The 27750-nt window shown below is 42.2% G+C and overlaps 1 protein-coding gene across 1 annotated transcript in view; it reads left to right on the top strand.

The window, feature by feature from the left end:
• The window catches only part of SGIP1 (SH3GL interacting endocytic adaptor 1), a 163158-nt gene that overhangs the window by 53703 nt on the left and 81705 nt on the right, over positions 1-27750 (top strand). The window contains exons 2-6 of the mRNA XM_073357422.2: positions 3980-4043; positions 15269-15293; positions 21573-21629; positions 23248-23302; positions 25962-26137. Coding sequence (XP_073213523.2) covers positions 3980-4043; positions 15269-15293; positions 21573-21629; positions 23248-23302; positions 25962-26137 — 377 coding nt within the window. The remainder of the gene's footprint in view (positions 1-3979; positions 4044-15268; positions 15294-21572; positions 21630-23247; positions 23303-25961; positions 26138-27750) is intronic.

Genomic DNA, 27750 nt, shown 5'->3' with positions numbered 1-27750 from the left:
TGCCAAATGCAAATTTATATAAAAGGCTAAGTGTGGGACCTCACTGCATATCATTAATATCTTAGAATTGGAACTGGGACTCCGTACATGTATGATACCTTTAAAGGTGAGTCAAATAAACATGACAGTGATGTGGAAGAAACACCTGTTTTAGCCTAATGATCTTAGAGAAAATATTCAGGAACAGTACATCCTTCCATGAAGATTACCCCTGTAATGCTGAAGAGGTCAGTATTTGCATGGATTAGCTGTTTTGTAATTCCTGACTGGTGTATTAAAGCAGCCACTGCTGAGCTTTATTTCTGCATTTAAACTTCCAAACTAACTTTTTTATCTTTTGAATCAGGCTTGAAATTCTTTGTTCGGGATCAAGTCTGGCTTAAGGATATTTCAGGTCTCTAGTGAAGTTATTTTTGAGGGGAGGTGAGGCTGTCCCTCAGTTTCTTTCCCTTTTTCTTTCTACCCTTTCTTTTCTGGAGTTGGTACCATGTGTTATGATCCTAAGCTAATGAAGCAACTCATCAGTGTGCTCAGACATCCCAGATACTTGGCGATGGTCTCTATCTTGAGGGTGACCCTCTGCCCACAACTACAGGTTTTGCAGGTCCCAAAAGCTTGCTCCATTCACGATGGTTAATTCCCTGTGTTCTCCATTATACCTTCTTTTAGGCTTTGTGTTCTAATCCCCATCACCATTAACACTATACTGAGAGGTCAAGTTTCTTGAGATAATATAAAATATACAATTAAAAAGTTTTATATTCTAAATATTCATTTTAGTCTTCCCAGGCTTCTGGAGACTTCTGATACGCATTGGGTATGTTCATCTCACACATCACATTTGTTAGCATAAGCACTCAAGGACACTAATTTAATTCACATATTAGCAACATGCAGCTAGATTCTCAAAAGAGCACAGTACGTTGGGTGCTGAGATCTTCTGAAAATCTATCCAGAAGTGTTGCCATGGCAACTATTGGGTGTTATTAGTACTTTTGAAAATCTGGCCCATAAAACTATAGAACAGGCGTTTCAGATAACCATCTATTTCAATGTGGTCTTTGCTAACCACCACTCACCCCATCAGCCGCCTATTTGCAAATGTAAAAGTAACAGACGGTAGGTATTTAGGTATCTTAAGTCTTTAATTCAGTGTGTTTCATCTTCTTAAAAACAATAATTTGGGCTATCACCCCTTTTGATCTTTTCATCTCTTCCCATCTATTCTCTTCCTCCCTTTACCTGCACATGCTTCCCTACTCCATAATCGCTGGTTCCCTTTTCATGCTGCCTGTTTTTCTCTCTCCTGCTGCTCTGGTCCTCCTGATGACTCCTGGCTCCTGTTCCTCTGCGACTCTCAATCATGGATGCCACCCCCAGCCATACTGGTGGGATGGTGGCTCAGAGTACAAACTCCTGTAAAAACAGCTGTAAACAAGGGAGAGTAGTTGGCACTAAATGACATACCAGATCTTGGTGAACCACGAGCAAGTGCTCCATGTATCACCAGATGCCCATGGGCCCCAGTACGAGAACCGCTAGTTTAACAAATCTGTGGACATCAAGCATAGGCGCTGAGTTTTTCTTTTCCTCAGGGGGGCTCCACCCCTGCTCCGCCCCAAGGCCCCACACTCGCTCTGCCTCTTTCTGTCCCGCTTCGCCCCTGCCCACTTGCTGCTTTCCGCCCTTCCGCAAGCCCCTCCCCCAGCCACCAAACAGCTGATCGGGGGTGCTGCCAAACAGCTGTGGCTGGTGGATGCTAAGCACCCACTATTTTTTTTTCCCATGGGTGCTCCAGCCCCGGAGCACCATGGAGTCGGCGCCTATGCCACGAAGAACTTCATAGTTGTAACTACTGCATATCCTAGCGAGTCAGAACTTTAGATATACAGGCCACCAACCACATGAGCTAAAGGAAAATCTCTTCTAGAATGTATGATCTGTAAGAGACAGCTGAACAATTCTGATGCTAGCCTTGCCATTATTCTCATCACAGAATGGATGAGTATTCTTTTGCCTGTTCTTAAACACCAGTTTCATATACAAATAAATCATATTGAATAGGAAGGTTATATCACATATTACTTACTGACTTCACAATAGGCATAAGGAACTGAAGGACAAAAGGCCTCAACTTGCACAGTCAAGCTATGAATCTCACATTTTAGCAAATTAATTTTGAGGAATGTGCCTGAGAGCCAGATGGTCACATTTGTAAGACAGTGGGTTGAAAAATACCAGCTTAACCTGCTAACAGTAGTGGACAAAATCTTGCAGTCCTTCAAAACTCTTGTTTGAAGTTTTGAGATTTTGTGTAAGGACTCAATGGGGACCTTGTGTTTGGCCCATAGAAAATAGGAGAGATTTTGTTAGATCTGAAAAGTACTTCGAGATATGACACCATATAAATAATGTAGGGAGTGAAATTCAGACTGGGTGATCTAAATGGCCTTTTATAGCCCTCCTTATCTATGGATCAAATCTGGAAACCCCTAAAACTGCTTTTGCTCCATCCTGACTCACAACTCATTGAAGTCAATGAGAATTAGAACTAAGTAAGAATACACTAATGATTTCAGGATTTGGCTAAGTGCATTTATGACCACACTTCACAGCTGCTATTATTTTTGGTGCTTGGAATGGGCTGTTTATATTTTGGAAAGATTGCCATTCGTTTGCCTTAAGGTAAAGATTACCATCACAGCAGAAATACTGAATGGCTCCTGTTTTGAATGATGGAGACTAAGATGTGTGCAATAAGCTAGATTCCAGAAGGGAGCCTGGCATGCAATTATTTCATGCTGAGATGTTTGAATACATTAGAAGGGTGTTTTACTTACAGTTAGATAGAAAGGACCACTTGAGGTGTAAGTTTCTCTGCAACAGGTTTGACTAGCATTTCAGTGCTCCAGACCAGCACTTGTAACTGCTTTCTCTGCTTCACCCCTCAATCCTCTGGTAGCAGTTGCTGTTACAGCACCCTTTTTCCAGCAAGATGAGCAGATTGCACAGGCACTGCTTTGTAGATAAGCCATCAGGAAATATTCAAGGAGAGAGGTGAAGGAGCACTTTGTGTCCAGGGGTGGAATGAAGGGTATCATTGTAGCAACAGAAGTCTGAGTACAAGAAGGTAGAAATTTCTCCCTACCTAAAGTATCCTTCATACAATGTGGCAGGTTGGATACACAAACTTGTTTTTTTTTCTTTGATGGCTATTTTACGTTCTATAATACTTATAATACAAGTATCTACTGTACACAGTGCTTAATTTGTGCCAGGGCTTGCCGGGGCTCAGCCCCAACATCTCTAGGCTTGGCAGTTCATAGTCCCGGCACCTCTGGGCTTTCTGTGTCAGTTATAAATGTAAAAAAAATTACTTGAGCCCCGGCACCTCTTTTATTACAAATTAAGCACTGACCATACAGAATGATATATAGTATATTTGTCTATTGGCAAGGCTGAAATGGTAATTGCATATGGATGTTTTTGCTTCCAAGTGGCTTAAAAAAAGAAAAGGCAGACCCACCTTCACACAGCCCCTTCGACACACATAGTTGTATAAAATGTTCCTCCGGATATTTAAAAAGCATGATGTTGGTAGAAGTATTGTGTGCTCTTCTGAAGTTTTGACACAAGCTAGTCTGAGCATTTTACTCCTTAAAATGTATTTCAGTGGTCTCATAATCTGTCTTGGTGTACTGCATTTTTTAATGAAATTGTCGGTCTTAATATCAAAAATTAATATGGATGATTAAAACTATTGACCATAATTACTGAGTGACATGTGATGTTCAATAAATATGGAATAAAGTAATAGATATTTTTAGATGAACTGGTAAAAGGTATGAGCATATGTATTAGCTATAAAACCCTATCTGTTTTTAATTACAGCTGCTAATGGAGCAGGTGACCTTTATTCATGTTTTATTTTAGCATGATATTAATATCTCCCTCTGAGTCATCTTCATTTTGTTCACAGGATTGAAAAAGCGTACCAGGAAGGCCTTTGGAATACGGAAGAAGGAAAAGGACACTGATTCCACGTAAGTCTGTGCAATACAGCTTAATGCATTTGTGAGTGGCTGAAATGTTTATACCAGGACATTATAGAAGAGCTACATACACTTGACACATGTAGCATACATTACTATTCAAAACTGGCAGTGCAATATTCAACAATACATTTTAAAATATTTCCCTTAGCTAAAGGACAATGTTGGCACAAGAACAAATGGGTATAACCTGGCCATGAATAAATTTAGGCTGGAAATCATGTGGTTGCTAAACTATCTAATACCAATGAAAAGAAGGTTTGAGGTTCCAGAACAGCCTTTCACTAGGAATAGTGGGGTAAAGCAACCTAACTAACTTGAAGGTAGACCTGGACAAATTTATGAACAAGGATTATATGGCAGGATTGCCTGCAATAGCAAGAGACTCAAGGAACCAGGAGATCCATTCTAATCCTGTGTCCTATGTTCATATTAATCTAGTAGCCAAACGAATGTGATCCTCGTTCCCCGTCTAATGTTGTAGGGACAATTTAGTTTCATGAGTGTTTCCAAACTGTGGTGGTGATGGTGTTCAAATTAGAGGAATATTACTGCTATGAGTGTCTCTGTCTAAACCACCAATTTGCATGTGGTCTGCTGAGAATCCTCTTTTGATGCACCATCCATTTAAATATGCTGTTTTAACAGGTCAAGGCCAGTCTTTGGAGTAGTAAAACACTCAACTGGCTTTGTGTTTATGTGCTTTCAGAAGTAGTTATGGCTCAGGTAGAGAATCAAGGTGATGTTTCATTGCTGGGAGTAGATGATGATCATGCATAATAGGATTACCAATTCTTGAGGGTTCTCACTGTTAAACTGGCTTGTTCTAAGTACTGTTTTACTTTCATGGAAAACATTCAATTTCTGCAGTAACTGCGAGGAAGAGGCATATATTTTAGAGTACTCTTTTTCAAGTATATGATTTTGTCCTACTGCTGCAGCATGCCGTGGGGTTCTTTGGTAAGGGATATACCAATATAATAAGTGTATTTTGGAAAAGTTTTAATTGAAAACATACCCTGTCCAGCTACAATCATAAAAGAAAGAGCAACAGAAGAAGACTACAGAAAATGTCATGTGCTGTACAATTGAGCGTACAGCAACCTCTGGAGGAGTGATACACATATGGAAGAAAGGATGGGTGGGTGGGGGTAGGGAACTAAGGCTTCTCAGATGTGTTTAGCTTTTGACAACGCAGAAATCCATATATTTTTTCCAAGAAAAAATATGCCACATAAGGTTGCCACCTCTGAGATACAAAAAATAAGGGACACCTGGGATATTCCTGAACCCATAAAATTGGACAGTTGGCCATGTGTACTGAACATCCTTACAGACTTCCCAGGATAATCACCTCAAAAAAGGGATGATCCTGGGAAAACCTGGACAGGTGACAACACTAATACCACAGTCATGTGGTTGCTAAATTATCTAATACCAATGTGACCGTCACTGGAGTGCTGTGAACATATCCAGCATTTCCTGAACAGATTGTGCTTTTGACTACACCATCCTCCCTCTGACTTCCACCTAGTGAGGACCATTTTAATCTGCAGTTGAGGCGCCATAGGAACCCTGTTGCTGATGTCTGCCCAGCAGATGCAGTGATTCAATGCATCCCCTAGCCACCCTGGCTATGTCCCCTTTTTAGCCACTGTCATCTCTTTAGGTGGTGCTGACCAGCTTCCTTTCCCTTTGATGAAAGGGAGGTTATGTATAATTAGCGCCCTTTGACCAGTCTGTCCGGAAGACAGTTTACAGAATCTAGCCCCTTGTTTGCAACAGAATTTCTGTAGGTAATTAGCGGGCTCTGTGCTGCTACTGGTATTGCCAGTTCTCCACTTCTGCTTGATGTTGCTGTGTCATTGAGATGCACATCGAAATGTGGCTAGTTGAAGGATTTTGCTGCCATAGGCAAAGTGGAGAATAATAAATATGTTGTTTCCAATTACATTTTGATGCCGTAGGCAATGGCCTCTTCTGCCTTCAAAAAGAGGTGAAATTCCCGTACATCTTCATCGGTAACCTGAAAATGCCTGTGCAAGCTGTTAATCCCTGGAAATCCACACTTGAAGCAAAGCGAAAAGGCCTGTGTTTAAAAAAAAAAAAAGAAAGAAAGAAAATTGGGCCATTGAATCAGCAAAATGGTGGTAACTGTTCTATTGCAACCTTTGCTTGTGAATAGGTTGCTTAGCAACAGGTACCACAGACTCAAACTACTACTTGAACTCGTTGAAATTGACTAGGGAACAGCATGTGAGCCCCTGAGCTGTCTCAAATAACAGCTGTCAGGCAGGTGAGGCAAGTTGAGAAGAGATGGGATGAAAGCAAAGAGACGGTGAGGTAGATGACGACAGTGAGAAGGGGAAGGGAACAGACAGATAAAACTAAAGCAATGGGAAAAAAGCAAGTAGCCATGAGGTGGTAGAGATGGGCTGGAATGGGTAGACCAGAAATAAAAGGAAAAGGCAGTGAATAAAAAGTGGATTGGAGTCAGAAATAAGAAAATAATATGAAAAATGGTAGCGGGGTGGTTTAAAAACACAGAGAACCTAAAAAGCAAAACCTGGAGTAATTTAATAAGAGAACATGAGATGCATACTTAAATGCCTATTTGTCAGCCAGCCAGACAACAAGACAGCTAAAGACACCCACGTAGGTCATGTGCAGTTTCATTTATAATTTATCATAAAGATAGAGGAAACAAAGACCATAAATATTTTTGCTTAAAGAAAATCAATGAAACAACGTCTAGTTACTACCTTGTATCTAACCAGTTGCACAACATAATTCGAGCAATTCATTTCAAATTATGTGTTTTTATAGATGCTGTAGGAACGCTGATGAAAGAGTTAAGATAACGAATCCTGAAGAGGATGTTTTTGATAATGAGCTGGTAGGAGAGACTATATTAGGGAAAACACTTTAATTAGTGAGCTACGGAGGTGGCTTATCTTCCTGCTTTGATGGGGTGGGTGGGGTGATTTTTTTTTCTTTTGTGGGGTGGGGAGGAGGATGAGGGTGCCATAGCATCGACATTAGTAGGATGGAAACAATGGCAACCATAAGGAGTAATTTTGCTAATTGTGTCCATTGTAAAACTTAGTAGTGCTAATACTTGAGCAAAAGGAGAATACTCATTAGCTTGCAGCTGCAGAACCACAAATATCTGCTTCCTTGGCCTCCAACCACTAGAAGATGTGGGACTACATATTTTGTCATTCACTACTCCCCACTCCCTCCCTTCCTTTGGGTTTGTCTTCCAGTCTAGCCTTTATTTCGTTACGTATGCATGAGGCCCTGCCCTCAATAGAATCTACCCCAAGATGAGATCTACAAGTGTTCTCACACTCTGCCTTTCCTTTTCGTGAGTTGGCTGACTCCCATGCATGGAGCAGTAGGAATGTACTACTGCCATTGTGGCAGTTATTGTGTAGAAAGAATAGTAAATATGGCAGGCGACCAGCTTGGCTGAACATTGAAATCCTTGCTGATCTTAAACACAAAAAAGAAGCTTACAAGAAGTGGAAGATTGGACAAATAACCAGGGAAGAGTATAAAAATATTGTTCGGGCATACAGGAGTGAAATCAGGAAGGCCAAATCACACCTGGAGTTGCAGCTAGCAAGAGATGTTAAGAGTAACAAGAAGGGTTTCTTCAGGTATATTAGCAACAAAAAGAAAGTCAAGGAAAGTGGGCCCCTTAGTGAATGAGGGAGGCAACCTAGTGACAGAGGATGTGGAAAAAGCTAATGTACTCAACGCTTTTTTTGCCTCTGTCTTCACGAAAAAGGTCAGCTCCCATGGAGAGGAGGTGACCAGCCCTCTGAGGAGAAAGAAGTGGTTCAGGACTATTTAGAAAAGCTGGACGAGCACAAGTCCATGGGGCCGGATGCGCTGCATCCGAGAGTGCTAAAGAAGTTGGTGGATGTGATTGCAGAGCCATTGGCCATTATCTTTGAAAACTCATGGCGATCGGGGGAAGTCCCGGATGACTGGAAAAAGGCTAATGTAGTGCCCATTTTTAAAAAAGGGAAGGAGAAGGATCCTGGGAACTACAGGCCAGTCAGCCTCACCTCAGTCCCTGGAAAAATCATGGAGCAGGTCCTCAAGGAATCAATTCTGAAGCACTTAGAGGAGAGGAAAGTGATCAGGAACAGTCAGCATGGATTCACCAAGGGCAAGTCATGCCTGACTAATCAAATTGCCTTCTATGATGAGATAACTGGCTCTGTGGATGAGGGGAAAGCAGTGAACATCTTGTTCCTTGACTTTAGCAAAGCTTTTGGCACGGTCTCCCACAGTATTCTTGCCAGCAAGTTAAAGAAGTATGGGCTGGATGAATGGACTATAAGGTGGATAGAAAGCTGGCTAGATTGTCAGGCTCAACGGGTAGTGATCAATGGCTCCATGTTTAGTTGGCAGCTGGTATCAAGTGGAGTGCCCCAAGGGTCGGTCCTCGGGCCAGTTTTGTTCAATATCTTCATTAATGATCTGGAGGATGGTGTGGATTGCACCCTCAGCAAGTTTGCAGATGACACTAAACTGGGAGGAGAGGTAGATACGCTGGAGGGTAGGGATAGGATACAGAGGGACCTAGACAAATTAGAGGATTGGGCCAAAAGAAATCTGATGAGATTCAACAAGGACAAGTGCAGAGTCCTGCACTTAGGACGGAAGAATCCCATGCACTGCTACAGACTAGGGACCGAATGGCTCGGCAGCAGTTCTGCAGAAAAGGACCTAGGGTTACAGTGGACGAGAAGCTGGATATGAGTCAACAGTGTGCCCTTGTTGCCAAGAAGGCCAATGGCATTTTGGGATGTATAAGTAGGGGCATTGCCAGCAGATCGAGGGATGTGATCGTTCTCCTCTATTCGACATTGGTGAGGCCTCATCTGGAGTATTGTGTCCAGTTTTGGTCCCCACACTACAACAAGGATGTGGAAAAATTGGAAAGAGTCCAGCAGAGGGCAACAAAAATTATCAGGGGACTGGAACACATGACTTATGAGGAGAGGTTGAGGGAACTGGGATTGTTTAGTCTGTAGAAGAGAAGAATGAGGGGGGGATTTAATAGCTGCTTTCAACTACCTGAAAGGGGATTCTAAAGAGGATGGCTCTAGACTGTTCTCAGTGGTAGCTGATGACAGAACAAGGAGTAATGGCCTCAAGTTGCAGTGGGGGAGGTTTAGGTTGGATATTAGGAAAAACTTTTTCACTAGGAGGGTGGTGAAACACTGGAATGCGTTACCTAGGGAGGTGGTGGAATCTCCTTCCTTAGAAGTTTTTAAGGTCAGGCTTGACAAAGCCCTGGCTGGGATGGTTTTGTTGGGGATTGGTCCTGCTTTGAGCAGGGGGTTGGACTAGATGACCTCGAGGTCCCTTCCAACCCTGATATTCTATGATTGGAATTTTTTTAAAAAACATGCTTATCGTAAGAGTAATGAGTGTTTTTTTGGCTCACAGTGCAGAGACAGCATAGCATGGGAGTGGAAGACACACTTATTTGTCGGGCTCATTGTAACGGGCCTGGCACCCATCTCTCACAAGTGCCCCCTTCTGATTGGGCATGTCTGCGTTCTTTTAGTCTGGAGACCCCTTTCGGTGGTTCTCAGGTGGGTTTTCAGTGACTCAGCCCTCCGGCCGAGTCACACTGTCTAAACATTAGCCAGCACAAACTCCTTCTGGAGTGTAAAATAGTCCACAGGGGCCTATCTCAGTACCCCTGTGGTCATAGAATCATAGAATATCAGGGTTGGAAGGGACCCCTGAAGGTCATCTAGTCCAACCCCCAGCTCAAAGCAGAACCAATTCCCAGTTAAATCATCCCAGCCAGGGCTTTGTCAAGCCTGACCTTAAAAACCTCCAAGGAAGGAGATTCTACCACCTCCCTAGGTAACGCATTCCAGTGTTTCACCACCCTCTTAGTGAAAAAGTTTTTCCTAATATCCAATCTAAACCTCCCCCACTGCAACTTGAGACCATTACTCCTCGTTCTGTCATCTGCTACCATTGAGAACAGTCTAGAGCCATCCTCTTTGGAACCCCCTTTCAGGTAGTTGAAAGCAGCTATCAAATCCCCCCTCATTCTTCTCTTCTGCAGGCTAAACAATCCCAGCTCCCTCAGCCTCTCCTCATAAGTCATGTGTTCCAGACCCCTAATCATTTTTGTTGCCCTTCGCTGGACTCTCTCCAATTTATCCACATATGGATAAACCACCAATTTATGGTGGTTTCTCTCTCTAGCCCTCCTTGGGCTTTAGTCTTTAAGTAGTCCACCCCTGATATGGGGCTGTATCCCCAGGGCTTCCTGGAGACACTATCTTTCTGTAGCCCTTCCCAGGCTTAGTCCTTATTCAATCCCTAGCAACCAGCCAGGAGCCTCTTGGTCCCCCGGTCCCTGCCAGCAGCGTTAGTTGTCCATAGTCCTGCTGCTGTTCCAGGCAGCCAGGCCTGCAGTCCATTCTTCTCCTGCTCCATGCAGCAACTAACTGCTGCTCTGTTTTGCAGCTCCTTTTATATGGCCTTCCTGGGCCCTGATTGGCTGCTTCCTCTGCAGCCACTCTAGCCTGCTTGGAGGACCTCTCCACTGCTCCTTTCCTGGGATGGGTGTGACAGAACCCTGAGGCCTCCAGCAAGGGGCCTTTGGGCCTAGTCCAGCCTGTCACACTCATGCAGTTCTAGACACTATGGTACATTCTCTACTTCTACTTGTGCACTGGTAGCTGTTACAGAAAAACATAACAGTTTGACAGAAATTTTAAGGCAAGGAGAAGGGCTCTCTATTTATAGAGTCAGTAACAGGCCTTCTGTACTTAGTCATATACTCACTATTAAGGACTGTCATATTTGAAGACCCAAACTCAATCTATCTAGCTAGGGTCTTACATTAGTGCCCATCACCATAGTGTCTGAGCTCCTGAGTAAAAAACAACAACGACAGAGTCAGTAGTGAGATCAAGTATTCCTTACAGACATTAACTAACAGGTTGAGTCTCTCCGTCTGAAGAGGCTCTGAAGAGTCTAATTATGTCTGAAACTACTTTGAAAACATACAGAATCAGCCATGGGCTTTGGGTTTGAACAACTCAAGCAAAGTCAGTGAAAACTTGGATGAAGATGCCAACTCAAAATAGGCAACTTTAGTATTAACTAAGTTCAGCAGTGCTTTAGTAATCCAATTTGCTTTATCGTGCTAGTTTTCTCTGTAATTATAATCAAGGATTAATAGAATGAAATTTATATTTATAGCTGGATTTATTATAAAAGAATCTTGTTAACATTTTTTAAATTTAAGTGTGGATTGCGAACTGATAATTAGTTCAGTCTGCATGAGGACATGTAACAGTGCACTGGGGACAAAGAGCAGGTGGCTTGAAGGTGGCTGCATATGCTGAAATAAGGAGGAAAGTGGAGATGTCAATCAACTCCAAAGTTTCCAAAAGGGAATGAAGCCATAAAAAAAGAACAAACTCAATAAAGTAGAGGTGTGGAGAGGAAACTGAACAGATTGCAATATTTTAAGCTGAGGGCAGAAGGGAGACAGGAATCTATTGGCTGTATTAACATTGAATGCTGCCATTGGTGTCGCCTATTATTTTATTGAAAGTGAATTTTGTAATGTTGTATTACACCACTGTGGGTTCGGCTCTGGCGGCTACAGTTTCAAGTTTAACAGAGTGCTCCTTGCTCCAGAGTTAGTCTCTTTAGGAACACATAAAGACCAAAAGTAGTGACCACACATACATTCACAAGTACAAGGTCTAGACTGTTTTACAAGTTTCATTAAAGTTATGATCAGCTAAGTATACAGAAATTCTATACAGACCTATGCCCAATTTACAAATATGTTTATACTCGCATCCTTAACAACAGTGTTAGGGTCTGATGGGTCTCTCATGGCTTGATCATCAGTAGAGGGATGGTTCCTGCTGGAGTCTCTCAGAGGAAAACTGAGCTCCCTGTCCTGGGCATCCCCTATTTATAGTGTGATTCTGTCTATACCTACATTCTGCGCATGTCCAAAAAAGCACCAACCCTCTTTTCTCTTATTGGTTTGTGTCCCTGGAATCTTAAGGGACCCCAGTTTTTATAGGCTGTGTAAATTCCCTTTATTCTCATTAGCATTGACACACAACCTGTATTCTGTGGTTAAGACACATGTTGGAGACAGATGCACCTTTACAGTATTTTTATGATCTAATATTAATCTTCTGGGTAATTTTTTGCAATCTTACCAGTTGGTACCTCTTTTCTCATGATCCTAGAGCATCGGGTTATTTTCTGGTCACTTGTGTCATCATTTCTTGTCTCCAAGGCCCAAAATAGCTAAGCTAAAGTCTTGCAGGCCTCAACCTACAGGTTCTTGCATTTCAGCTTGTCTTACTCATGTCTGATACTTTGATCAGTATTTAGAGGAACCATCGATACTTTTATAATCCTTCAAATTAACTCTAATTAACATACAATAAATATATGTAATATAACATGTTAATCATAACATCACACAAATAAATAATAAAATAAAATAATTGGCTACATTAGGCAGGAAGAGATGTAATTTGGAAGAACATACAGGAGTTGTCCATTGGAAGAAGCTGCAGCAACAGCACTGATTCTCTTACCATAGCCACATCCCAAGAACACCTATGGGCATGTCAGCAATCAGTCATGATGCAGCTGTCACAGTTTCAGGATAATTGCATTTGTGTTTTCCCCCTTCGTGGTCCTTGAATGGCACCTACTTACAGATTTCCAGCCCCCAGCCATCACCTCTCTTGGGGGCGGACCCAGGCCTCACTCCCTCCTCACCAGAGGTTTTAAGACTACACAGCTCCCTGGACTGCACTAAACAGAACGGTGCCTGTGCTTTGCTTTCTCTGAAGGCTAGACTGATCTATTGCCTGCAGTTGTAAGTTGCCACACAGCTCCTTCTAAGCAAGCACATTTATTTTTAAGGTAAAAACATTACAGAGAAAATATATTAAAACAATAAAAGAACCTACATGCCTGCTAAAAAGCTTAGCAGAAGTCACCCCAACCTCTTGTAGTTTTCAGTCCTCCAAAAACCACCACTGGATTTTTCCCCATAACTACAAGTTTGTATCTTGATACTTTGTTCGTTTCAGAACAAAGGCTGGGAAGAGCAACCGTTTCTTTATACAGATTAGGTTTATCGGATTATCGGCAGACAAAGAGCCTCTCCTCAGAGCATAGCTTCAGAAGGCTGGGTTTTCGCATAACCCATAGTTAGGTAATTTTCATTAACCTCTCCCTGGGGATTCCCCAGGAAATCCACTTAACACTTATTGTCCCAAAAGTCTATACTTGTCTGGCACATTTTCAATATAGTCTTTTGAACTCCCAGTTTTGTCATTGATCTCATCTACCCCCTAGAGAGACTACATACAATCCTGACCCACAATTAAATTTGTTTTATACAATAAGAGTTTTCAAGGATACTGCAGAAAATTGCCATATCTGTCTCAGCATTCAGCAAAGGTACTGATGCACAGTGAGCTTACATAGAGGTCCAGAATTAATATGAATGGGACAAGTAAATTCCTGGAGAAGAGGAGTTCTGAAATAGCACAGATGTAATCCAGAGGAATTTGCAAAGCCTCCACATTCAAGAGTTTTAAGCTAAAGCAGAGAATGCAAAGGAGATGGTCGCAGACCCAGGAATCCAATGGGGTGCCTTTGAGGCCATCAGGTCAGAGATCTTTGGAAACCAGCCCAGATCAAGAGAGCAGATGAAAAACCTACAGCAGATGGGAACATTTGCTTGAATGAGTGAAGGGAAATTGAATTAGAGGGAATTCTGAGACCAGGAAAAAACTCTAAAGTTACTTACTTAGTTGATAAAATAAGCTACTTGTCTAATATTGATATGCATAGTGTTAATCATCCTGAGCTAATTTGAAAGTCAAATTTGTTTTAATTGTAAGTGGGGAATCATCATCAAATGTGTGTGTTTCTAGTGAAGTCCTTCAGGGATTGGTTCTTGGTCCTACAGTATTTAACATTTTTATCAACGACATGGAAGAAAACCTAAAGTCATGACTGATAAAGTTTGCAGTTGACACAGAAGTTGGAGTGGTAAATAATGAAGAGGACAGGTCACTGATACAGACAGATCTGGATTGCTTGGTAACCTGGGCACAAGCACACAATATGCAGTCCACTAATACCTCGGAAGGAGGAAGAATTGAGCCATCTCTGCTGGGATTCAAACATGTGGTTCTAGGGAGTCTAAATATTCCCTACCCAAAACCAAAATCACTAAGCTTAAGGAACATGTGTGGAATATGGAATCTTATATTACATCTGCTGCTTTAGAAAAATATTTTGGGAACCTCATGTAATGAGTAAGATTTAAATATTAAATCGTAGACTAAGAAAAGGCAAATACACAATCATTATAGAGTGGTTCAATGAAGGACATTGGTGTGTTTAATTATACTTGAGTTGGCAGTAGCTGCCTGTAGATTTTGTACAATGTCATAAGTCTTGACCATCAGTCTTTGGAACATCTGTAGCACTAGATGAGACGGAAGGATGTGGAGGGCGTGGGAGAGGGAAGAGTGGGGGCTGGATTTAATAATTACTTATTTCACTCAACACTTTATCATATTTATATAATGCTAAATAAACATGACTGCCATATCTTTAGCTGTTCCATGCTTGCTACAGCTTAAGGCCCAGTTCTGCAAACACTCTTAAGCATAGTCCTTTATATGGTAACTAGTCCTGCTGACTTCAGTGCAGCTGCTACTACTATTCCTCAGAAGAAAGGACTCTGTCCAGTAGAAAGTACTTGCAGGATTGGGCCCTAAATTGTCAATGTATTTTCTATTTCTACTGTGTCTTCTAAAAGAACATACAACATGTCTCACGTAAGGTTTGAGATTGTTTTGGGAGAAATGAATATCAGAATGTGAATGTAAAGAACAAACACTGAAAACAGAAGTCCACATTTCTCCATCAGAAGGGTACGGTGTACAAATCCCATGAAAGAGATATTAAGACCTTTGAAAATGTTACCACCACAGCATTCCTGTGGTTCTTATCAGCAATTGGAAGGTGGGTGACAGTAGCTGACCATAAAAACCACAGCTCGTGTGAATTAGCTGAGAAAATTGTTTACAAAGGTTAAACAGAAAAGGCTGAATTAGACTGTTTTTTGACTAATATGTATTTTATCTTTGTTGTAGAGGATCACCAGACAGGGACGGAATTGTAAGTACTAAACTCTTCTTATAAAATTATTCTTAATGGCATTCAGTCTGTGTCTGTCGAAAAGCATTGTCCTCTGCAAATCAGCATAAGGAAGGTCTTACACTTTCTCTCTCTTTCCATTTAATGTAGTAAATACATTAAAAATTCTCTTTATGAGAGAGCTGTTTGTTTAAATCAGAGGAATTCAGTCTGGGAAGATTATTTATTTGTCAAAAATAAGCAGTCAATATAGTTGCAGTGCCAAAATCATCTCTGTTGTACATACAGCCACTTTATAAATCCTGTATAAAAATAGTTCAAAGGTAATGTTAACTAAAATCAAGAATTTGAAAGCTGCCTTTTTATTATGAATGTTTACTTTTTATGGGAAAATGTTGTACAGCATTTTCTGCACAATGGATTAGTAATCTGAAAGGTTATGAAGAGAAATGTGACAAGTTTGACTATTTTCTGTGCAATTTTTATTTTCTATATTAAATTGAAAATAGGAGAGTGGTTACTTTTAAATTATGGCTGCTTTAACTTATGGTTTTAAGAATGAATGTCCCTACTAAAATTGGACTTTAGAGGGGTCTTGATTCCTAAATTTCAAGTTTGCAAAGAAGTATGTTGGGTTCAGACATTGATTTTACTGTAATTTGTTTTTTAAAGAGATTTGGTACTCAGATTTAAAAAGCTCATGCCTCAAATAAAAATCAGGAACGTATTCAGAAGGAAAACTGGTGCAGCTGGGAAACTGTTTGTAGTTACTCTGCATCATACTCAGAGCTCTGGAGTGGAAACTAAACCAGTCATTAAAAACATTATATGTGTCTCCCGTAAAATCACACAAAAATTCGAATGCTTAATTACTGCTTTAAGAGGCACATGTCTTTGTCATCTGACCCAAGATCCTTAGCTTCGTGATAACCCTGCACTCATAGAGCCCTTTGTCGTTAATTCTTAAGAAATGTCAAGAAATGAAGTTCAGAATACTAAACTTTGGGTAACACTTTAATCAAGGCTCTATTCATCAGAAAGAAAAGAAAAATGTAGATTTGCAGATTACATGAAACTGTGGAATGTACAAATCTGTCTTCCCTGGTCTTCAACCTCTACTTCTCCTCTTCTGTTCCTTTCCTGTCTGCCCTTGGACTCTTCCTCCTGTCCTCTTCTTTCTGTTCTGCTACTCTCAGACTCTGTTTCTTCTGTTTTTTCTATGTCAGCTGCAGTCAGGTATTTGCCTTATCTCTTCTCTGTGTGCAGTACTCCTCATGTTTCAAATGCAGTGCTACTTTCCTTTTCTCCATCTGCAATTTCTTAGGCCTCCTGTAAATGTGACATACTTACCCAAAGATCACGATATGTGGGGGAATTCTGTTAATCTTTGTGTCACGTATACAGACATACCCACACTGCGCTTCTTGAAGCAAGAAAAAAGTGTAAGGTGGATACCCCCTGTATACGGAGTCTAAGAATGAAGAGTTACCTAACAGATTAAAGACCTTCTGAAACCAATGACAAAACTACTGTTGGTTTCAGTGATAGCAGGATTGGGTGCCAAAGTTGTGGGTAGCTTGTCAGACCACATCATGGCTTTTTTTTGTTGTTGATGCTAAAGAGTAGCAGAAGTAGCAGATTTTGTTGTTAGATCTAGTACTACCATGCACTCTTCAATAGCAAACTGTTAGCAGTTTTATTGTCAGTAATAACAAGTCATTGAGCTAGAGAGAGATTGAGAGAGCAAGCATGAAAATGACTCTGTAGCCTCCTGATTAGAGCCCTCACCCTGGATCCAGTCCCCCAGTCCAATGACTCTTTACTTATTTATCCACAGTGGAATGGCTTCAACGTAAGAGACTGAGGGAGCCCCACATAATCCACAGGACACTCACCTGAGAGGTGGCAGATCCCTGTTCAAATCCGTTCTCCCCCTCAGGTGGAAGGGAGACTTGAACCAGTGATCTCACACACCCCAGGTTTGCAGTGGCGGATTAGCTGCAGGACCAGGAGGGCCTGTGCCCAGGGTTCCCCCCCAAAATGAGCAACCCCACGCCCCGTCCTGCTCCGCCTAGCCAGCGCTCCTGCAAGGGAGCAGGGGAAGCCTGCGACCCCACTCCCCAGAAGGAGTGTTGGGCTGGGGGCGGGGCAGGGCAAACCCCCATACCCTGATCCCATTTCCCTGGCAGGAGTGCTGGGGGGCAGCTGGGGGGGACTGCAGGCAAAAGGGGTGAGGGGGGCTCCCCACTTGCTGTGGCCCAGGGCCCCCCCCACTTGCTGTGGCCCAGGGCCCCACAAACCCCTAATCTGCCTCTGCAGGTTTATAAACTAATGATTGGGCTAAAACTTATAAGCACGGTCCTTCTTCTCCCTCTTTCCCTGCCCCCAGCCATTTTGCATGAGCTCTCTGATAAGCAGCCTCTGAACACTCCTAGTGGATTGGGTCCTGCAAGTGAGTTAGGCAAAGGAACACCTATCTTCTCCTGGTTTGTGCATCACATTGGGACCTAGAGAGAGTACATGTGCAGAGGCAGAAACATAGGCACCTAGTAGGGCCGCCAACTTTCTAATCGCAGAAAACCCCACCCCCTACCCTGAGGCTCCGCCCCTGCCCCGCAGCCCTCCCCCACTCACTCTGTCCCCTTTCCCTCTGTCGCTTGCTCTCCCCCACCCTCGTCCACTCGCTCATTTTCACTGGGCTGGGGCAGGGGATTGGGCTGCAGGTGCAGGCTCCAGGGTGGAGCTGGGGATGAGGTGCTTGGGGGTGTAGAAGGGAGCTCTGGACTGGGGCAGAGGGATTTGGAGTGTGTGTGTGGGATGTGGGATTTGGGTTGCGGCTGGGGGTGCAGGCAGTGTGGCAGGGGGCTCAGGGCTGGGGCAAGGGGCTGGGAGTGTGGGCTCCGGGCGGCGTTTACCTCAGGCGGCTCCTGGGAAGTGGCCGGCATGTCTCTCCAGCTCTTAGGGGGAGGGGCGGCCACAGGGGCTGTGCAGTTCCTGGCCAATGGGAGCTGCGGAGCCGGTGCTCAGGGCAGGGATAGCATGCAGAGCTCCCGTGGCCACCCCCTAAGTGGAAAGGAAATGTCGGAGCTTCCTGGGAGCTGCGCAGATCTGGGTAGGAAGCCTGCCTGTGCCACCAACTGGACTTTTAATGGCCCGGTCAGTGGTGCTGACCAGAGCCACCAGAGTCTCTTTTTGACCAGGTGTTCCAGTCAAAAACCAGAGACGTGGTAACCCTAGCACCTTGGGAATTTTTACGGCGAAAACTTAAGCACCAAGCAAGTTTAGGAGGCTACAGGGTTTGACAGAAGCTGAGTGGGCATATTGTGAATCCAAGTGAGACCTGATGCTGGAACTTAGGCACCTAAAGTGACAGTTATTCACGTAAATCCTGTTGTGAATCTAACCCTTGGTGTAACCTCCTACAGTAGCTGTCTTCACGGTACGGTCTTGAAATCCCAAACTACAGAATCCCGACCATTCTGACTATCAGTTGTTGGCATGTGCTGATCCTTTTTTATAGAGCAGAAGTTCTCGAGTTGTGGTCTGTGAACAGTTGGGTGGCCAGATGGTGCTCACATCCCCTTCCCCATTTCCAGCTGCTAACATGCATTAATAGACAGACATAGTGTAGTAAATCCCTTCCTAATATGACCTTTCCATGCAAGCAACTGCTGTAGTTGCCACAGGAGTGATATGGTTGTGAATGAGAAAGAAGGTAGTCTGTGGATCAAGTAGAGCAGAGGTGTCCATGAGACAGTCAAAAAGGGATGTTTATGAAGAAGGAGTACACATTATGAAAAGTGTGAGCACTCCTGATACGCTACCTGGTTCTTCCTGCTCATTTTACAAATTCAGGGGCTAATCCTGTGGAATCAGGCCCTTTAAGTGCTTGCTGAACCAGGAATACGATCTGATGCGTCCTTGAGATACGAAATACCATGAAGCCTCTGTAGCCCAATATCTGCCAACCCTATTGTCTGGTGAATAGAGCCCTGGTCTGAGTCCCAATGTTTCCTTTACATTTAAAGGAACCAAATTTGGCCAACCCTCTTTTTTACACTGTATAGTATGTTTACTAACGCCATGTCATTCTTTGTATGTTTAAAACCCTCCCAATACTTTAACACTTTTTCTACAAAACCAAAATCCATTCCAGCTTCCCAGTCCTCATCCTCATGAGCCACCCTTCAATAACAAACCAGAGTGTGCACGTGAAGGAGGAAAAAAAATTTCGGTAAGGAAACAGATTTCAGTTTAAAGCTTCCAAAGGGTTATAAAAACAGTGAGTAAAACATGTTTTAAAAATTGTTGAAGAAATTAGGAAAAATACCTTTCAGACTCCTATATAGTGAGAGAATTCTGATATGTTAGCTATAAAGACAAATTTACTACTAAAAATGTTAAGATTAACAACTATGCAGAGCACATTCAAAGCTCAGTTTGTATTTGGCCTCTAAAATAAGGTACTCAGTTCTGAATTTAGGTGCTTTGATACTATAGCGATGAGCATGGTATAAAAACAGAAGGACTTAGGGCTTGTCTACATGAGCAGTTTGCACCAAGTTGGGGTGTGACTCTACCGCCCCCCACCCCCGCCCTGCCGGCCTGCCATGGACTAACTATCTGCATTGACCCTCTGGACACATTAATAGTTTGTTGATGTGCTTTGATTAGTCCTGTTTCAAAGGGGGTTAGTGCAAAAGGCATTAGAGAACTGTTAATGTGCCTCAGCTGGTTTGCAGGAGGCTAGTGCAGGGGAGCGTCACACACAGCAGCTTGCTGTGAACTAAATGTTCATGTAGACAAGCCTCTAGGTGATTTGTGGCCTGATCCAGCTCCAACTAAAATCAATGGGAGTCTTTCCACTATTTGAGTGGAGGTTGGATTGGGCCCTTAAATTTGGGTAATCTGGTGCTACTGTTAACCCAGTTCCATTCTGGGTGCTGTCTAATTTAGTTGCCTGAGTTTGAAAACTGGGCCTGTATTAAGTATATAAATTAGAGGATTGTTTAAACCTATTTAGTGCCTTAAGAGTAGCCTGACATGTTTAGCATGCATAAGTGTGGTTAGTTTGACGTCTCTCAGACTGGTAAACAGCTTGTTGATTTGAAAAGAGATTGCTGCACATATAGTACATTTTAATTGTAGAGACTTCATTGACACGTTTTATTGTGTGGTGAACAGACTTTGCTTTAAGATGAACCTAACCATAGTGACATCAGTAATGCAGTGCAATTCCTGTCTGAACATTATAGTGGTCTTCATCTGTGCCCCTCTGTGGAAAGGTGCATTAGTGTTTCTTTTATAAACTTCTTTGGGTAAACGTTTTATAACTTCGCAATTAAAATTTACATTGAGAGTACAAGTTCTCAAGCTAAGGACAGAACTCTGCCCAGCTATTGGTTTTTGCTTTTGCTAATTAACGGATATTGACAAGAGAGCCATTTTCACCCCGGGTGGGGTTTGTGGGGGTGTGTGTGGTAAATAATAGCAGAGTTTGACCCTAGATCAATCTGAGCCTCTTTAGTCTTTCAGCACACACCTCAGGTGGACAATTAGTCACTTTTGCTGCACCATTTGGCACCATTTCTGCAATGAATACAGTTTACTGCCTATAAGAAAGCAACGTTGCTTTCTGCAGAAACCGATAACACCTGTTAGCGTATCATGATTTCTTTTTCCAGAAAAGACTAAAGCAGTGGATGATGACTAAGCAAGGCGGCTCATTGTATAAAACACTACTTATGACCAGGCTTTCTACATGTACACATACATATATGTAACCCCACAGCTACCTCCATTACAACCTGAAGAAAGCTATGTGTACTCAATAAGTGAAGGTGTTGTGGAAATCTGTCCAATACTTGGTGGTGATGAACCTATAGCACTATAAATGTACTGAAGTGTCTCAGCACGGCACAATGAATTCATAATTTTGCTTCCCTTCCTCACAGGGTGGTGGGGATTTCAATGAATGGTTGTTTATAAAGTGCACTGAAATAGGGATGTGGAAGATTCTACAGAAATGCAAAGTATCATTTATTTGGTGGGCTATGGATTTTGAATTGCCCTATTTATAACCAAAAATCAGTCTTTTACATGATTTTAAAATTTGTATTGTTTGTATGAAATAGCTGCTTAGGGACATCACAATCATCTGACCGTACTGACCAGTTTCTTTAGAGGGTTTCTATTCTGGCCATTCTGTGACAGATTTCAGTAGTTTGCTCCAGATAGACATTGTGTGATTCTTAGCTCTTCAATTTAAAAATTGTAAATTTGTTCTCAAATGTATTACAGAAGAAAAGTAATGGAGCTCCAAATGGATTTTATGCAGAGATTGACTGGGAAAGATACGTAAGTATCTGGATGATCCCCTCCCTCCGTTTTTAATAGATGTCAGTGCTATGTGATGGGAAATTCCTAACCCTTCATATGCTGCAGGATTATGTCAGTCTGGTAGACTTGATTGTTTTCACTGATCCAAGTGTGTGTGCTTCATATATAGAATCCTCATCTTCATTTCACTCTCTCCACTTCAGAATGAAGATCACATCCTGGAGTATTCACAACTCCAGCCTGGTTCAAATGTTACTATGTATTTCAGGCAAAGACTCCGTTTTCCTTTCCACATACTTTGTTATGTGGAAACGACTGTTCCTAGAGCAAGCTGAGGGTGCGAGGGATGTCATGTTGCAAGGCACACTTCCCTCAGAAATTTTTTGCCTGTTGTTACGAGTTACACCTAAGATTACTGGAAACCGGCAGTGATTAATGAAAACAATATTATCTCCAGTTTTTTGTTTGTTGACGTGACTTTGACAGTGCTTCATGTGCAGTCAATTTAACTATAGGTCGTTTCCCTGTTTGTGTATCGTGCAGCAACAGGGGTGAGAGAAAAACCTGCAATAAAAATAGAAAAATGGAATTGTAAAACCACAAAAATTGATATGAGGGAACTAATCCATTTTTTCATGCTGTGTGCCTATTTAAGTGATGGAGTAAATCTTACTGTTGAATCAGAATTGGCAATTGTAAGAACGACATCACTGTGGAGAAAAAAAATGAATTCAGCTATTTTATCACCCTGCAAATGTGTAGTTGAAACCTAACCTTACTCTGAAATATATTTTATATCCTCATGTTAATTAGATTGTGTAAAATTATCTAGATACTGGGTAGCTCAAATTACCCATTAAGTACCAATTACCCTGAGTAATAAGGAAAGGTCTATTTGAGACTGATTATACCATCAATATGGAATATGTCAGAGTTAATTGGAAAAAAAAATTTCAGTTGAACATTGAGAGCATTTACCTGCCAAGAAGCTAATGGTTCAAAACTATGTTAAATGCAGCACTGATGACTTTTGCCTTAACTGCCTATGGATCTGATTCTATAGCCTGTTCCACAGGCTCAAAGGCCTGCAGGGTCGAATGCTCTTCTGGAGCGTATGGGCCCTAGAATGATTGTGTTTCTGTACTACATGGCTTCTTATTTTTGGTGCCTGCCTTCCATTGTTTCCATCCCTCTTCCCAGCACTTTTTACCTGCCTAATTCTGTGGACCATAGTTGCAGTGGTTTCTGCAGCAACCTAGCAGAGACTGTTAAAATCCTGTGCAATTCCTACAATCCTGCCTTTCTTTTCTCTCCAAACCCTTACACTTGCCAGGTCAGCTCTGTGCAGTGGACTTGATTGACACTGCCAGAGTTAACAACAATATCACTTACCTTGTCATGGTAGGGTAGTTTATAGATATTAACCAGTGCAGCTGCAGCCATGTTAAGCCTCCTATAAACAAAGGCTTCTCTTCAGCTTGCTCTACTTTTTTCTAATTTTGGGTAAAGCTCACTATTTAATCAGTCCAGCGTTTCCTTTGACATATCCTCCTGATAGAAGAAATCGCTTAAGTTGCTCTTCAGTGAAATGTTTAACAAGAACTTAATTATTTTGCTTTGTTTATGCCCCACCCAGAATTCACCTGAACTTGATGAAGAGGGATACAGCATCAGACCAGAAGAACCAGGCTATATCCTTTATTGTTAGCCTTACATCTCAGTTTGCAAACTGTAATATGATCATGGGTTCATGGAGTGGTCACTGAAATTTTTCCCTTATTTTTCTGTACACTATTATTCCTCAGCTAAAAGTGAAGCCCAGTGGAGATTCACCTGATACAGAACTGCCTTGTTTTATTCATAAGAAATTAACAGAAAGGAGTAAGTGGATAGGAAGCACACTGAGAAATAATTACGTTCAGTGCATGCCACTAAAACAGATGTGATTATAATGCTTGCAGTGAATCAAAGCAGATTTCTAGCCCTTTTCTCTGGGTTGGCAGAAACTAGAAGGGTTGCAGAAGCAGTGTGTTCATTCACTGGAGGAAAGAAGCAGTTTCCATCTCTCTGCAGAACGCCTTTGGCCTTGTAAGAGAGAATTAAAACTAGAGGAGCTGAACAAATGTTACATTTATGAGTCTTGAAAAGTAGGAATCCTCATCTAATGGTCAGAACCCAGATCTCTAGATTCTCAATCCTGTTTTCAGCACTGCCATAGACTCACTTGGGCAAGTCACCTAACTGTTCTTTATTTTCTCCATCTATAAAATGAGGGTGCTACTATTTTACTTCTCAACGAACTAGTGACACTGAGTGTTTATAAACCATGTTGTGAAGTTAATATAGAAATGTGCAAAGTATTGTATTTAATCTCAAGCTTGTTTATGCTGATCTAATCGCTGTGTAATTGTTGACACTGTTCCTTTCATCCATTTAAATGAATGTAAGCAGGAGCAAGAGGAGATATCTTGTTTTTGTAAAAGCAAATCTAAGCAGAAATGAATTTGCCTTTTGAAAATCACCATCCATATACAGTGATGTGTAAGAGGCTTTGAAAGTGTAGATATATATTTTATTTAAAATACATTTGTCTAGGGCAGGGGTGGGCAAACTTTTTGGCCTGAGGGCCACATCGAGGTTGCAAAATGGTATGGAGGGCCGGGGAGGGAAGGCTGTGCAGTCACAAACAGCCTGGCCCCCGACCCCATCAGACCCCTCCCACTTCCCACCCCCTGACTGCCCGCCTCAGAACCTCTGACCCATCCAATCCCCCTGCTTCTTGTCCCTTGACCGCCCCAACCCCTATCCACACCTCCACCCCCTGACAGGCCCCCCCCGGGACTCCTGACCCATCCAACCCGCCCCCCACTCTTTGTCCCCTGACCGCCCCCTCCTGGGACCCCCATCCCTAACTGCCCTCCCCCAGAACCCCACCCTCTGACCCCCCAGGACCTCACCCTCTATCCAATCCCCCCTGCTCCCTGTCTCCTGACTGCCCCACTCCAAACCTCCCCCCATCCAACCGCCCCCTGTCTCCTGACTGCCCCCTGGGTCCTCCTGCCCCTTATCCAACCTCCCTCCCCCCTGCCCCCTTACCATGCCAGTGGCAGGACAGGCTTATTAGAAAGCCTGGGAGGTGGGCGGGCACGTGCGGTGGTGTGCCTGCAGGGGAGGGGCTGGGAGCTAGCTTCCCTGGATGGGTGCTCAGGGGCTGGGCAGGGTGGTCCTGCGGGCCGTAGTTTGCCCACCTCTGGTCTAGGGTGTGATAGGCACCATGGAAAACCCTTAAGATAGCTATAAATTTTATTTACTTGGTACAGAGGAGCCATAACATTTTAGATATTCTCAAAATGTAGAACAATATATACACACTGGCCCATCTCCTCCACTGTGACTCTCAGAGCACAAGTATGAGGTGTGCATATGAAGGAGGCTTAAAGCTCACAGGTGCTCTCCCTTTATCCTCCTCCTGCTGGTCAGGATCTCTGCATTTTGTTTGAACAGACTGAAGAACTCTCTCTTATCCCAGGATATAACACACAGCTGAGGATTGGCACAATGAAGGGATATTGTGGGTATGTCCCCTTTCCTCCAACCACACCCTCTATCCCTGTTGCAGGGAAAGTTAGTGGAGTAAGATTTGGTGCTACTACACCCTTTGCACTGGGTTGATCTCCCTTACTGGCTTTGCTAACTTTATAGGTCGTCTGTGTCAATGGTGCGATACAAACCAGCCACGCTGCGGACAAGAATCTGGCCTGTGCAGTGAGCTGCCTTTAGTAAGTAGACCGTGGGAAAATAGGCTCATAACTTCCTCTTCTGCTGCCACTGAAACTTCCTGGTTACGTATTCGTGTATAGAGTGTAAACTGGTACAGTGCTGAGTGGTGGAAAAAGAGTACTCCTAAATTAATGCTATCCCACAGTGCAGTTTTACCTACTTTTATGAGCAGTCAGCAATTTACATCCATGCTATTGTGTGTGTGTATATATATATGTATATTATGTATCTGTTATATACAAATATGACAAAATGGAATAGTAGTGACAGGATTGGCAAAAATGTGTGACCTCTGTTACCCATTTTTGCAGATGTACAGTTGGGGTAAAATTTTCAAAAACACCTAAATCCCATTTTCCAAAGTGACTTAGGAACCTAAATCTTACTGGAAAATCAGAGGGATTTAGGCTTCTAAGCACCTATGTCACTTCAGAACATGGGCCTGAGGCACTTTTTGAAAACTTGACTTTAGGAGTTTGAAAGGATGGGGAGGGAGGTGGTATTTTGCCTCCACTATGTATAAAGAGCCTACCTCTTAGCAGAACAAAACATTCTTTAACTGTGATCTACCTACCAAAGGAAAGCACTTTTATTCCTCAAGCGAATCAGAAGAAGAAGAAGAGTCACACAAGAAGTTTAACATTAAGATTAAGCCTTTGCAGGCTAAAGACATTCTTAAAAGTGCAGCAACTGTAGATGAATTGAAAGCATCAATAGGCAACATCGCACTTTCTCCATCTCCAGTGGTGAGTGCCCTGTGTTTTAATCTTTTACAAAGTTGGGAGAACAATAACATCCTATCCTGATTAATTGTTAGTAGTCAGCAAGTCTGTTAATTGAGCGTCAGACTGATTCATAGTTAAATACAATTTTTTTGCACGTTGTCTAGTTTAGACACTATTTCTTAGTTTAGTCACCCAGTAGCCACGAATAGCTCTTGGAGATTCAGTGTCATGATTTTTAATAGATATTTTTAGTTCAGAATGTGCTAAAATATCATAAAGTTTCCTGAATGTGTTAAAATACTATGAAGAATCTTATAACTTCTTGATGTACTCCTTTATTTCAGTGAGTTTCACACATCTCGAAATAATCAAAACCCAACATGTATACTTTTTTCTTATTTTCTTTTTAAAAAAATGAGTATTTGCTATTACAGTAGAATCTGCACAATCCAAACTCCAGTTATCTGAAACTGCCATTATCCGAAACAGGGTCATGTTCTCCTCATATCTGTTAATTGCGTGGAAATTTCCCTCCGATATCAAAACTTATTAGGGCCTGATACTGCCAATCTTACATTGGGCAGTACCGCACAGTGAGTCACCTTATTGAAATCAATGGGATGGATAATTCATGTAAAAAATTACTACTCAGCATGGGTAAGGATGGGAGAATTGGGCCCTCGGTATCTCTCGTGACATTTGAGTAACTGAGATTGTCTCTCATTGGAGTCTGTATGCATCCGATGAAGTGAGCTGTAGTTCATGAAAGCTTATGCTCTAATAAATTTGTTCGTCTCTAAGGTACCACAAGTACTCCTGTTCTTTTTACGGGTACAAACTAACATGACTGCTACTCTGAAACTTGAGATTGTACTATAATAGCAGTAAGACAATAAGGCAAAACTCCACTGAAGTTGTTGATGCTACAAAATGTAAAAATGGCAAAAGTAAGATCAGAATTAGGCCTCGTGTATTTCCCTGCTTTTACCTTCCTTCTTTCATCCTCACGTATTAATTTTAATTTGTTTCATTTTCTGCTGTACATAAAAATCCATCAGAACTACCTCTTGTTTTGATCTGTTATTTTCCAGATCACAATAACACCTACACATCTTTGTAATAACACTGATATACAATGTTACATGTGCATTCCTTAATGAAGAAATAAATCCAGATTTCTAAAAGGAAGGACCATATTTCATTAAACCCTTCCTCTTTTTTTATTCCATTAGCATGTATCTTTTTCAAGGCTTACCAAGATCTCTGACTTGCTATCCCAATCTATTCAGCTGTGCAAAGCTCTGTGATTTCTCTCCATAGGTAAAGCTTTTTGTTTTTTGTTTTGTTTTTGAAGTTGCATGGATTTGCAAGTCTGGCATCTTGCTTTGAGTTTGGGCTGAGAATACACCCCAAAAACTCAAAGTGAAAATGAACTAAAACTGAAGTCTTCCCCACCCCCCTTATTTTAGGCCAGTGCAACATCACTAAGTTATGTGAGTGTCTAAGTAAAGCCACCCTGAAGTGGGGAGTTTTACATCTGGGTTGAAACCCAAACTCTGGTGATAACCTGCCTGTGTGGTGTCTCTATGGAAGTTTTACTTTGATAATTGGCCCATTTAGTGATTTTTAAATGC

This window comes from Lepidochelys kempii, chromosome 8, assembly GCF_965140285.1.
Source record: "Lepidochelys kempii isolate rLepKem1 chromosome 8, rLepKem1.hap1, whole genome shotgun sequence".
Lineage (NCBI taxonomy): Eukaryota > Metazoa > Chordata > Testudines > Cheloniidae > Lepidochelys > Lepidochelys kempii.
Note: the sequence above shows the minus strand (reverse complement) of the source record. Positions and strands in the feature narration are given on the sequence as shown.